At 40.3% G+C, this 13,337-nt stretch overlaps 1 protein-coding gene across 1 annotated transcript in view; it reads right to left on the bottom strand.

Moving 5' to 3' along the window:
* The window catches only part of LOC126456125 (uncharacterized), a 70,908-nt gene extending 62,653 nt beyond the window's left edge, over positions 1–8,255 (bottom strand). Inside the window, exon 1 of the mRNA XM_050091879.1 lies at positions 8,040–8,255. Within this exon, the coding sequence (XP_049947836.1) occupies positions 8,040–8,255 (216 nt within the window). The remainder of the gene's footprint in view (positions 1–8,039) is intronic.
* Positions 8,256–13,337: the final 5,082 nt, after the last annotated feature.

Raw genomic sequence — 13,337 nt, 5'->3', positions numbered from 1 at the left:
GCTAGGTACAGGAATTTCTTAAGACGCCTTCTACTTATAAAAATAAGAAGACATACCAAGTTTCATTCGCTTCAATTAACGACTTATATTTGAACGTCTGACATTTTACAAATTCCACACTTCACATAAATAAATATTGTTGTGTAAGCCTCCCGTGTCTCCAAGCATTAGAAACAAATTAAGTTACATACGAGAGAAAGTTGGCTTAAAAACCATGTCCATTCTCAACAGGAAACAGAATACTTGTCTTCCCTTCGCCAAGGCTAAGACAGAAGTTTTTAATGGTTCTCTTTCAACTATTCACGTTACTACAACAATGGTCAAACACAATTAGAACAGAGTAGCATAAACACTCCATGGTTCTTCTGTCCACTATCACTAAACTTCCATGCATCGACCGACAAGTACTTGTCGGTGCAGTTCGACCGCAATGTCTACATTCTGCTCGAGACTCATTTACAACCTGCACACTCAAATATGTGACGCGCAGTAGGTAGGATTCCACTTTCTCACACTCATATCTAAAATATCGTGTGTTCGAGACCGTAGAAGGCCGAGTGGTTCTAGAATTTACGCAGAAATTCTCGAATCACTACACAGTGCGATACTAAGGGTATCCCAGAATACATAAGTACGGGGCGGGTGCCACTAGTACAACTAAAGTTACCGAAAATACGTCAAGAAACAGCTTCTCCTCAATACGGAACTCACTAAAAATAACGGTAGATGAAACTGTGGCAGCAGAAGATATAAACATAGATAATTTTCAAAGATTCGTTCTCTGCTGCAGACAATTAGGGCTGGCTGTATCATAATTCAAAGACAGAAAGTGTTTACACTGACGAACAAATCAATATGTGGTCGGTAAACTAAACCCATGTGGTCTCAAGAACTTTTCTGCCTCTCTGTGTCGGTTGCCTTTCGACATTTTTGTGTATGTAAGAAACGATCACACCACCATAGAGGGCTGTGATCACCTCCATATTGGTGGGAAAATGATAATGAGACATACCATATCACTGCCTCAAGGATTCAAGGTGTACATGGACTTTTTTTGCTTCGGAAAGGTTACTTGAAGGCCTTCAAGTAGATGAATGTTATCCAAGTAAGCAGTGTTCCAAAAAAGTGGGCCCCTTGCAGATGCTGAAATGGTAAGAAAAAGGTCATAGTGCTATTGACCAGTGTGTGTAAGGCAATTGGGCAAATTACCATTGTCAAATGATTTGACAACAAGCCTGTCATGCTTGCATCACCTACAGACGACAAAACCGCCCCCCCCCTCCCCCCCCCCCCCCCCCCCCCCATAATGCAGAATAAGGTCTAAGAAGGATCGTTCTTACAACCAATATACCGGTTTGTTACAAAGGAGATGACTGACACTCCTTTGATCTGGAGACCGTTCTAGGATCGACTTTCATATAATTTTCTCATTAACTATATTTGTCAGCTGCATATCGTTTCTTATGAAAGTACTGGGAAAAATTAACTGTACTTTAGCAGGGACTGTATTCAAACGTGCATTGTAGCTGAGGTAGTTAGAGACATCACTGAAATATGCTGTTACTGTGAGTTGGGTTGTTGATGTAGGAAATAAGAGTGCAGGAGAGAATGAGGAGTACACATCCTACTTTTGTTACAATTTGAATTATTGAATGATATGGAACTTATTTTTAAGTACAAACTAAGTACACACACATTAATGGCAGTGGTAAGCATTCTTCATTCTATCAAATCAGTATGACTAGCCTGTTGGTACAAATGTCTGAAATGCAAATCTCTTTATCAGTTAATTGTAGGACCTACTGAAGCTACTGGTAGGACCTGGTTCAGCTATTTAAGGTGAATAAAAAGAAAAAAAAGTTACAAAAGACAGATGTTTATTGAAAGTTAATAATATCTGCTCAAGCATTCCAAAATTTCATTTAAAATTTTAGTAAAAGTCTAGAGAACGAAGAGTTCACAAATCGTTAGTAATGAGAACGTTTTGGAAGTAATGCCAGATGAGAAGTATAGAGTTATTTGAGGTATGAAGACAGGAAAGGCACCAGAGGATGATAGAGTTTCCGTAGTAATGGTTAAACTTGGTGTAAAATTAATACGAAAGTCGCGTGTAAAACGGTTCCCAGGACATCCATAGAGGACATCATTTCCAGCAACTTGGAGTAGTGTTCTAATTAGTCTATTTCACGAGAGAGGATTTACAAAATAATAAGAAAATTGTAATCGTTAGCAATCATAAAAAACAACAGTTGATTTTAATGAAGCAATGAAACAAGCTAGGTTATGACTGGATACACAACAGTGGGAACTTCCTGGTTGTGAGCAAAATTGCAGTATTGGGCAATGAGTGTGAATTCCTTTTTTAATTGGAACTGGTACATTTTGAAAGAAAGCTTTCCACTCAGTTTCGGCGAAATCTCAAGTATCAACATTTTCTGACGGATATACACAAATTTTCCATTAAAACTGTTAAACGATACGCCCTTTTGTGGTTCTTGTGTAAATTGGACAAATGTTTTAATTGGAACATACCGTGTGATGTGAATTCTTTAAGTATTGCACTGTAACAGTAAAAACTGTATACCGACAAATGAAAGAAAATTATAATGTACAGATTAATGTACACACTCACACCAAATAATACCGATTTTTAAGCATCTCTAATGTGCCGAAGTACTGCTGACATGGAATGTGCGAAAGGTAACGTGTGCACCAGAGAACATAGAGAGACAAAGACACAGTATGCATCATGCTGTCAATGACGTAAGATCTAGTAAGTGTGATCGTAATGGAAAGTAATGAACTGTGAGCCATTAATAGCCTGAGCACAGCGAAAGTGGTATGTACTGAGTTGTATCATCTCAGTAAAAGACTGAGGCGTTCTCTACGATTTTATTTCGTGCCTGAAGTTAATTTTTTCTGCTGAAATGTATTGTAGCTTGCATTGTCCTAAAAATATGGCTAATCTACAACTGAGACAAGAATAATATTAGAGCTGAGGTATCGTGGAGATTTTCTGCTCTGAATATTATTTGCAAGGCTGCAATAAACTGTCTACATCACACACAGGAGAGGATTATAAATGCATGTAATGGTACTCCAAGACGATAGATAACCTGTTTTCTCTTTCCTGGTCATTATTATATGAATTCACTGTTAAGAGCGACCACCTTATTTGAGTATTTGTTTCGTCGGTCACGGCTACAAAAAGGCAAGTCTGATTCATTAATTATATGGGTCATAGTATGTGAGAAGGTGAGAGAATACCTTTTAGCAAGCCTGAAGAATATAAATCATGCTGAAAATGTTCGTTAATTACTAAAAAACGTCCAGAAAATCTTTTTACTTTTCTTAGTTGTTTGTATATGTAAAGAACTTGAAGGATTGCTTAGTTATCTCTAAAATAAGTGATTATTAAGACTGCTGCAGATTTAATGCAACTGTGTGCATTGTTAAGGAAATAATCTCACATGCTTTGTATCAGAATCATATGGATATTAAAGGTCTTCAGCCAAGCAGCAGAAAAATGCCTCTGGTCTCTTCTAGTTAAGTAAGGAGCAATATTTCCATGCAACCACTTATTCAGATAACAGACACACCAATTAATGATTTAGTGAGACTCTATAACAGAGACAGTGGTCTTGCATTATTTCAGTACAGCACCAGTGGAAACTAGTAAAAGCAGTGGTAAATGTGCACATTATTAACTAACCAAAAATATGATCTTTGGTCAATTCACTATATCAGCTTCGACACCAAGAGTAATAATTAAATAATTATAGTAATCGCAAGTACCTGCCTCTGTCTTAACTATGAGTACTGTAATGACACAAACTACACTTCGGAAGAACAAGGATAAGCAGGTAGGAAATGATTAACCACCAATCTATACTGTGTCTTTGCGTCTTCGGATGCTGATTACCAGTATGTGGCTAGATCACAGTCTAGGTACACTGTAACCATTTAGGAGCGACTGATCAGATAATGTGTATAGAAGATAGCTATCATCTATTAATTCTTTTAAAATTCAAAGTAATTAAATATAATACTTGTCTATAATTACAACAAAGTGGTCCTTGAAAACTACTTTGTGAAGGTGATCGTGTATTCTGATTAGTGAGTGATTAATTAGTATTAGCTAATTGCACAATACTAATCATTTAATTGACAGAGGGGTAACATTAAAGTTAGTTTGACATTGAAGAGAATGACTATAATTCACGTAAATCTCAAAAAGATAGTCACTGTTTTAATGTGCAGGAATTTGGATCGTTGGCTTTGTAGATTTCGGTACTTGGGCACAGAGGGTAGGACCGCTAGACTGTGCAATATGGAATTGAATACATTTATTTTAGCACGCTGAAGAATTTATACGTCATCACTACAGCTTCCATCAGAATCTGTCAGAATAATAGGAAATTCAGATTGAAATCTGGGATTAGGGAAACATATTCCACCAAAATTGTTCTCTGCGATATTAAACGAAGTTTTCAGATCTTTAACTTGGATGAACAAGTAAGTAATACAGTTCAACCGAACATAACTAACCTACCTTTGTTTTGCTTATAACACTGTAATTCTTACATCAAGTACATAGAAACTTGAAATCGAATGCAAAGACTTAATGCAGAGAGTGTACAAGTTGGTCTGACAATGAATTTTATTAAAAAAACTTCAATGAGTACATGGGAGAGAGAAATGTCCAACAGAGAATTAAAAGAAAAAAGTAATTGACAAGTTTTTGTAACTATCCAAGTTAAAGGCACCAACGGAATTGGCAGGAAAAGAAATAAATCGAGAAGTAAAAATGAACTGAATTTCTTTTGTTAAGTGTTTTCAAAATTAAAACGGAAAATATGCAGTGTGTAGTATCAGTTTTGAGATATAACAGGGAAACATGGATTTATAATGCTAAAACAGTTGAAAAACCAATGGTTGCTTAACGAGAAACGGCTAGATGCCTATTGGGTATTATTAAGAGGAATAGGAAAACAAAGTGGTGAGGCAACAGACTGAAGAGAAAAACATAATTAAGGAAGCAAAGAAAATTAAATCGATGGTACACGAATGAACGGCAAGTATGGGGAAGGGGCTTCTCTCTGCATTCTAAAAGACAAGAAAAAGCTGGTAGGTGGACGCAATGGAAGACGAGTTTACGATCTTAGGATATACAGAATTAGCTACAAGTACACCTCCAGACCATTAAGTGTGGGGAAGCCTAGAGGATACCTTTATGTTGCAGCGAATGTGAAAAGGTAAATGATGATGATGATAACGACGATTTACGCAAGGGACAGAAGAAGGAAGAGTCTTATGACACGGTTGGCCATGCCGAAGGTTATGTTGAGCCACCTAGTAGCAAAGAGTTTTCTTCCCGATGCACATTGCTCCCTTCCCTTGCGGTATGTGCAAGCTGTGTCTTAAGTCTTTGATGAGTGGAGGCGACTGTGATGGATGTGGATTACCCACCAAAGCGAGCTGAAGACCTGTTCGTGGTGGCAGCAACGTAGTGTTTACGCGTGAGAAACATGGAGGCGAGGACGGAGCAAGATACCGTCAGGCATTGTTCCAAGTGGACCGCTTTACACACAACAGTTCTGCAGGAAAATACTCTAGATGGCAAAACAATTGAAGAGTGGAAATGGAAAACGTCCTAAGAGCTATTTTATTCATAAAACGTGTTTTCGGTGCAATTGTGTTCTCAGTACTTTGTTGCGCGTCCCGAAACTTGTTCCAAAACTTAAATTCAGGAGAAACTATTTCACTCACTGGTAGATGATGCACCGACCTTGTGGCAAGCAGTGATTCCCAATGGAGTTCCAAAGACCATGCGTCAAGGTGTCCTCCAGTCAGCCTTACAGGTTTTTAGTGAGTGGACACGGCCTTTTTTAGCAGCGACAGAGATTTTATCTTTATAGGGAATTTTAGAAATGCAAGCAAGGCCGCTGTACCTCAAGAGATACATATACCGTATTGTTGAGTATTTCTCCACATGCAGTATGATCAGAGTCTCTCATACTCATTCATTACAACAAAACCATAAAAAGATCTTATTCTGAACAGAAGAATGGAAAAATATCAAGGTATTCTAAAGAGGAAGGATGACGGAGGATACACACCATGGCGTATTTCATTCGAAAGAGCATCCATGTTTGTCATTTGCCAAACATAAATATCTATCTGTTGACAACGTTCCAATTTCTTCCTCAAAAGTAGAGCCAGTTTTATAGTAAACCTTTGCAACATCCGATCCCAAGAACTGAATTCTTTAAGAAATAGGAGTCAATACCGAATGATTCTTTTTTCTTGAATTTAGTGTTCTTAGGATTTATGAAAAATTAAAAGAAATGTGAAATGCTTTTTGTTGACTCCTGTACTATAGTTAAAATATTACAGCTGTATGGAATGGAGTTCTGTAAGAGAGAGATGTCAATACTGTACATATTTTTCTTAAATTTAATTTTGGTATGATCTCATAAAAATTTGAAATAAAATTTAAATGGTTTTTGTTGACTACAGTACTGTCAGTTAAAATATTGAAGCTTTGTGTCTGCTCTTGTATGGTCACAAATAAAACTAATTGCTTCCATATAAAGGTGCTTTAAACAAAACTTTTTTATTAGGCCTTATAATCAGTCAGTTTCCTGCTATGGCCCTTAGGACGTTTTTAATAAAGTGTTTAGTTTCTAATTGGTCACTATAATTTTTTTTGAGTGATAATTTGGGCAACATAGTTCTGTGGTATCACAGCTTCTCAGTTTTTTGGATTCAGATAATTTACATATGAAGTGGAATACACTGCATTTCGATTCTCGTGGTAAATGTGATACTTGGCACTTCCCCTCAATTATCTATTGACCAGCTCTTTCCTTTTCTGAATCTGTGTGGTATCGTTAGCAGACGATAACTATTTTATTCTGGGTACTTTTAAAACTAAATCCCATAGCAAGAACAATTATTCTTTGTTAGCACTGTAGTCCAGTTGTGTCCGATAAGGTACTGACTATGTTGACCATAATGTCTCAGAAATTGCTGCCTCATAAGACGATCATCCAAATGGTCAGTAGAATATCTATTGTGTGCGTTTTGCTTCTTCTTCTTCGTAGCAGATGAGTGAATCTCATCCGGTGAGGATTTCCGGTCCTGCAGTAATTTGTACACAGGCCACTCAATCTACTTTTAATATTTTCCCCGTACGTACCGTCACGTCATTTCTTGCTCCTTCTCATCGTCACTAAATTTCGTGACGTTAACTCTAAGCTGCTCCAGCTGCCCACGTAGGCATTTTCAGCGATCACTCTTCCTGCTTGCGATGTGAGACACCTATGCACCCTCGTTGCTACTGAAGTGTGGCTGCACATGGGCACATGCCCATGTTAGTTCCTTCATTTGCTTTGTTGACGTATCGTGTTCGTATTGTACGGTGGCGAGAGAAAGAGAAAGAAGAAACCCCGTGCTGGGACACAGCCTACTGGTCTCAAGCAGCTTAACGAACCTGTCTGACAGATGGATCACCATCAGCAGTGTCGCTTGTCCTCACTCCTTGCATCAAACGGAGGAGGTCGGCAATAGATTTGGGGATCAGGAATTTAACGCCACCATCTCCCTTCGCCTTGCCGGCAAAATACTGCTGCTGGTGAAAAGTGCTTTCATCACCAGGATTCAAAATAGGATTCTGAGCCGAGCAACAGTGCACAGGGGTGCTTCAAACATCTCGCCTAGGGAGGGGCAGGTAGAACAGAAAAGAAGTCTACAGACCTAAAGTTTAGACAGAGATGTGAAAGAAGTTTGAGAATTTATATCTGAGCTGACATTATAGTAAAACAGGGAAAAACAATCTCCGCCTCTCGTCACAGCAACCCTTTCGTTTCGAACAAGGGTGTCAGGTATTTGAGAAAGGAGAGAGAGTACGGGTTTGTATAGGCCTTCGCAAAAAGTTGTCCCGAGTACTTATTATCGTTTAAAAACTTGTTGATTTCTGATGCCAGGGGCCCTGAAGAGAGGAAAACGACGCTGAAGGTGCTGTATAAGAGACCGACTGGAGCGGTTCGTTCCATGTCCTCGAGAAACTCGTCCAGCGGGTAGGCGTCCGCTTCGGCGGCCAGACCGAGGGCGCGCAGCGTGCTCTGCAGCTCGCCGTGGAACAACGTCAGCAGGCCGGCCAGCTGCCGCCGGTGCACCTCCTCGCTGGCGCTGCCGTACAGGAAGTGCTGCACGTCCACAGCGGGGCTGCCCGTCGTCGACAGCTGCAACATCGTGGCACATGTCGTTATAAGTGCTAAGAATTAGGTGGCTTAGAACGGTTGGAAGAAACACCAACACCAAAACCCACATACACTGAAGAGACAAAGAAACTGGTACACCCGCCTAACATCATGTCTGGCCCACGCGAGAGAGCAGAATTGCCGCAACACGACGTGTCATGGAGTCAACTAAAGTCTGAAGTAGTGCTGGAGGGAACTGACACCATGAATCCTGCAGGGCTGTCCTTGAAACCGTAAGAGAACGAGGGGGTGGAGATCTCTTCTGAACACCACGTTGCAAATCATCCAAGATACTCTCAATAATGTTGGTGCCTGGGGAGTTTGGTGGCCGGAGGAAGTCTTTAAATTCACAAGAGCGTTCCTGGAGCCACTCTGTAGCCATCATAGATGTGAGGGGTATCGCATTGTCCTGCTGGAATTGTCCAACTTCCTCGCAATGCACCATGGGAATGAATGGATGTGGGTGATCAGACGAGATGCTTCCGTACGTGTCACCTATCAGAGTCGTATCTAGAAGTATCAGGGGTCCCATAGCACTCCAACTACTGCACATTCCCCACACCATTTAAGAGCCTCCACCAGCTTGAAATGTCCCATGCTGACATGCAGGGTCCATGGGTTCAAGAGGTTGTCTCCATACCCGTGAACGTCCATCCGCTCGATACAATTCGAAACGAGACTCGTCAGATCAGGCAACTTGTTCCCAGTCATCAACAGTCCAATGTCGGTGTTGACGGGCCCAGGCGAGGCGTAAAGCGTTGTGTCGTGCGGTCATCAACGGTACACGAATGGGCCTTCTGCACCGAAAGCCCATATCTATGATGTTTTGTTGAATGGTTCGCACGCTGACTCTTGTTGATGGCCCCGCATGGAAATCTGCAGCAATTTGCGAAGGGTTGCACTTTTGTCTAGTTGAACGATTCTCTTAAGTCGTCGTTGGTTCCGTTCTTGCAGGATCATTTTCCAGCCTCAGCTATGTCGGAGATTTGATGTTTTACCGGATTCCTGACATTCACGGTACGCTCGTGAAATGTTCGTAAGAGAAAATCCCCATTGCGTCGCTACCTCGGAGATGCTGCGTCCCATCGGTCGTGCGCCGACTATAGCACCACATTGAAACTCACATAAATCTTGATGACGCGCTATTGTAGCAGCAGTAAGCGTTCTAACAACTGCGCCAGACACTTGCTGCCTTATATAGGCGCTGCCGACTGCAGCCGTATTCTTCTGTTTACTTATCTCTCTATCTGAATACGCATGCCTACACCAGTTTCTTTGGCGCTTCAGTGTACATCCAGTTCCAGTATCGTTTGAAGAGAAGCACGCGTATCCTGTACATTGCAGACATTCATAACATACACTCACCACAACCTGTTCTTCCTCCTAGAACACTCTGGTGACACCGCCGATCCAGTAACACACTTAACCTTTACTTTCGAATGGTATAATACAAGGAAAATTAAATCCACAGAAAAATCAAACGACCTTCTTTGATTCAGATTTCCTTCTCTCCACTTAGAGCCGAAACATTCTTCTTACTAAGTCATCAAGGCATTTAGGAATACAACTTGACAGATAAGTAGCATGGAATTTATACCAACATAAAATACAATACAAAACCCGTGTCCGATTAAAGCTGCTGAAATTTCTAATACGCCGCATCTCGTGTGTACATCTTTCAGCCATTAGCCACACCTATAATACACTCGTCCACTCTATACTAATATATGCCAACATTGCATGGAACTCCGCCTCTCCTAAATTCTTTACCCTCAAATCCTAAGAAGACATGAGCTCAGAGTCACCTTCCCCCTACCTTTCAGAACATGCATCCATTTCCCACACATTTTCCTCTCCTTGGAGACCAGCGGAACACATGGATTAATAGGATAGCCCAATTGCGACAAGTATTAATCACCAATCCAGGAACACTGCTGCACCACTGCACTCATATCCTACCTTCGGAGCACCTCCGCGCCTTATGCATCCTGTCCTCTCGGAACTTAAACAAGTAGCGTCTAAACGTCTCCTTCAGGCGCTTATCAGCAGCAGTAACATGTTTAGAAAAGTGCGTGACACAGAGCCGTATAGTATTCATTTATTATTGCTACCGGTCTACGTCATATACCGTCATCTTGCTACTTGTAGAAACGTAAATAAAGAGACCAACTATACATATAACAAAAACACTGATCTTCATAACAGTAACAGATCATACGATACCTAGCGAAGAATGAACAATACTACTCATATACCACACAAATTGAGGCATAGAAAGACACCTACTGGTATACAGGCACAAAGATGAAGCAAACTAGTTGACATAAACAATACAAACAGTGGTATATAACTACACAATTAGCAAATCAAAACAGTTGATTGGCGACTCCATGGAGTTCTATGTTCACAACGACCATTGGATTAATAAAATTAGAAGGAAGGTAAGCTTGGCCGTAATTTTGATGATTTATTAACAGTCAAATCGATTTTCGATCACATAATGATCATCTTTAGTGTTGGAAGTCAAAATTTTTTACACAGCTATCAGTGAATAAGAAACAAATGTCCACAAATACACCTGAGTATAAACCAACTGTTGGTAAGAACATACATTTAACGTACAAATTAAAGCTCGTAGGCACTGGTGTCCAGTTATTAGCAGTAACAGAAGATATGAAACGATCACATTAACTGAAGCCCGTGTTCACATTCACCTATACAGCAGACCTCGGTGTGATAGGGGCTTGGAACGCCCTCTACGTGACATGTGTCACGTGAAGACTTAACATTACTCTATTTGGCAGGAGATTACCACAAAATATCAAATGTGCACTTGTAAATAATTAATTGAATAGTTCAAATTTTAAAATTTTACATTAAAAACACATAGCAAAAGGAACGAAGAAATGCACACTTAAAAAACATGCAAGAGTAAAAATCAACAGGTAAAATTATAAGGTGTCAGATTACAGGACTAGTAGAAAAGAAAAATTACAAATAACATGACATCAAATATAACAGAATTTGTTATACCACACTAACCACCATCTGGCGTGGGAACTCAGAGGTGCCAAGTTCTTAATTTACGTAAAATATTATGTTGAATCCAAGAAGTCAGATACATAAATAGTGGTGAATGTACAATATATGTCACGCTTTAACAGGTCAGAATGTCATAAAACACATAATGCTTTACAAAAAAAATATAGGGTGCAGAATAAAATTTTTTCTATCGTGTTTAACGACATGATGATACACACATCTCATTCGTCCCGTTGGGACATGTTGACACATTATAACTATTTCTGAGGCTTACAAAAATCATCGTAATTATGGAAAGCAGAATGATATAAAAGCACATTGTGGATATAGAGATCGATTAGAGCACTCATGACTGAGAACACATAATGCAGGAGATTTGATGTTATAAAGACTGAGATGCGTGAAAAATTCGGGCATCATGCATGAAGTTTTAATACATTTATTGTCCGCAGCTCGTGGTCGTGCGGTAGCGTTCTCGCTTCCCGCGCCCGGGTTCCCGGGTTCGATTCCCTGCGGGGTCAGGTATTTTCTCTGCCTCGTGATGCCTGGGTGTTCAGTGATGTCCTTAGGTTAGTTAGGTTTAAGTATTTCTGAGTTCTAGAGGACTGATGACCATAGATGTTAAGTCCCATAGTGCTCAGAGCCATTTGAACCATTTAATACATTTATTCTTTGCCTACGAAGACACTCCTACAGTTCAGCCAACTTAAGGAAATCTCTGACACTTGGTAGCGCTTTTGACGGCTTGCAAATGCGAAGCTGTTATTGCTGTAGACGAAAACAACAGCCTACAGAGCTTTGAAGAGTCGATGCCATACAGATATTTTCAAAATCTTGCCGTAGACGGTCGATGTAGCTGGACTCGGTGTTCAGAAAAGTTATGTTTCTTAATTTCGATACTGCACTCCTACGTATTACATTATGCATATTTCTTTGTACGACACTTGCATAATTTCAAAGGTGGTGGAAGTGACGTCCGTTGATTTCCAGGGCTTCCATTAGATTAAGTTTTCGGTTTTATTTGATAATCGGAGGACGTGGGAGTGTAGCTAGTAGCTGTGGCCCTGACTCAGTCCTTGGTCACAGGGGAAACTACCCATTGCACCACCTACAGGTTTAGTGGTAAAATGGCCCGTCAAAATCTGAAGAAAGATCAAGCATGGAAACAAGAAGAAGCTGTGATGAACTGCTAAAAAAAAAGAGGAAGAAGAAGAAAAATAAGAACAGAGAACGGTCCAAGCTCAAGATGTCCAACATCGAGCGAACTGCAAGAATTATGGCGTCATGATTGTGTGGGTAAGGAGTTGGCTGGAAAGCGGGAGGCCCGTGTTCAAATCTCCCTCGTACCCCATTTTTTCCACAAAATAATGAATTTTCTGTCTGGTTGTGGATGTGTCTGTTCTCCATCTGTAGTCTTTGGAGGTGTCATACTATACGTTGGTTATAGACCATGAGCCATGTGGTAAGAATATATTACCGTCGCTAGTAAATCAATGAAAAAAACAAATAAATGGGTGTGAACTGGAGGTCCATTCCTTACAAATCACTGCTGCCAAAGCACGTTACACAACGACACAGACACAGATTTAAATACAGCGTACAGAAAAATAAATGACCGGACGGACAGTTCATAATTTTGTGAAGAAAAAGTAGGCAAGAGGGAGATTTGAACACGGATCTCCCCATTCGCTGTCCAAAACCGTGACCATAGAATCTTGACACCGTGCATTGTTCAAATTCGTTCGATGCTGCACATTTTTAGCTTACACTGTTCACTGTTTCAATTTTGCTTCTTTTTTCCCAGTTTAGTACACCTTCCCGTATTCAGGCTTGATCTGTATTGGGTGTTTGACGGGCTATCCATTAGACCATCTCACCACTAAATATTAAGAGAGTGCGATGGCGAGTTTCCCATGTCAGTACAGTACTGCAGCCTCCATCAGCGTTCGTGTTCAGCCAGCATAGTTGTTACGTCTCTGTCTGATAGACCAAAATTTTGTAGCATCCTGAAAAATTCCTGTAAAATCATTC

The sequence above is a fragment of the Schistocerca serialis genome, chromosome 2, assembly GCF_023864345.2.
Source record: "Schistocerca serialis cubense isolate TAMUIC-IGC-003099 chromosome 2, iqSchSeri2.2, whole genome shotgun sequence".
Lineage (NCBI taxonomy): Eukaryota > Metazoa > Arthropoda > Insecta > Orthoptera > Acrididae > Schistocerca > Schistocerca serialis.
The sequence above is the reverse complement of the archived record's forward strand: the minus strand, read 5'-3'. Positions and strand labels throughout refer to the sequence as shown.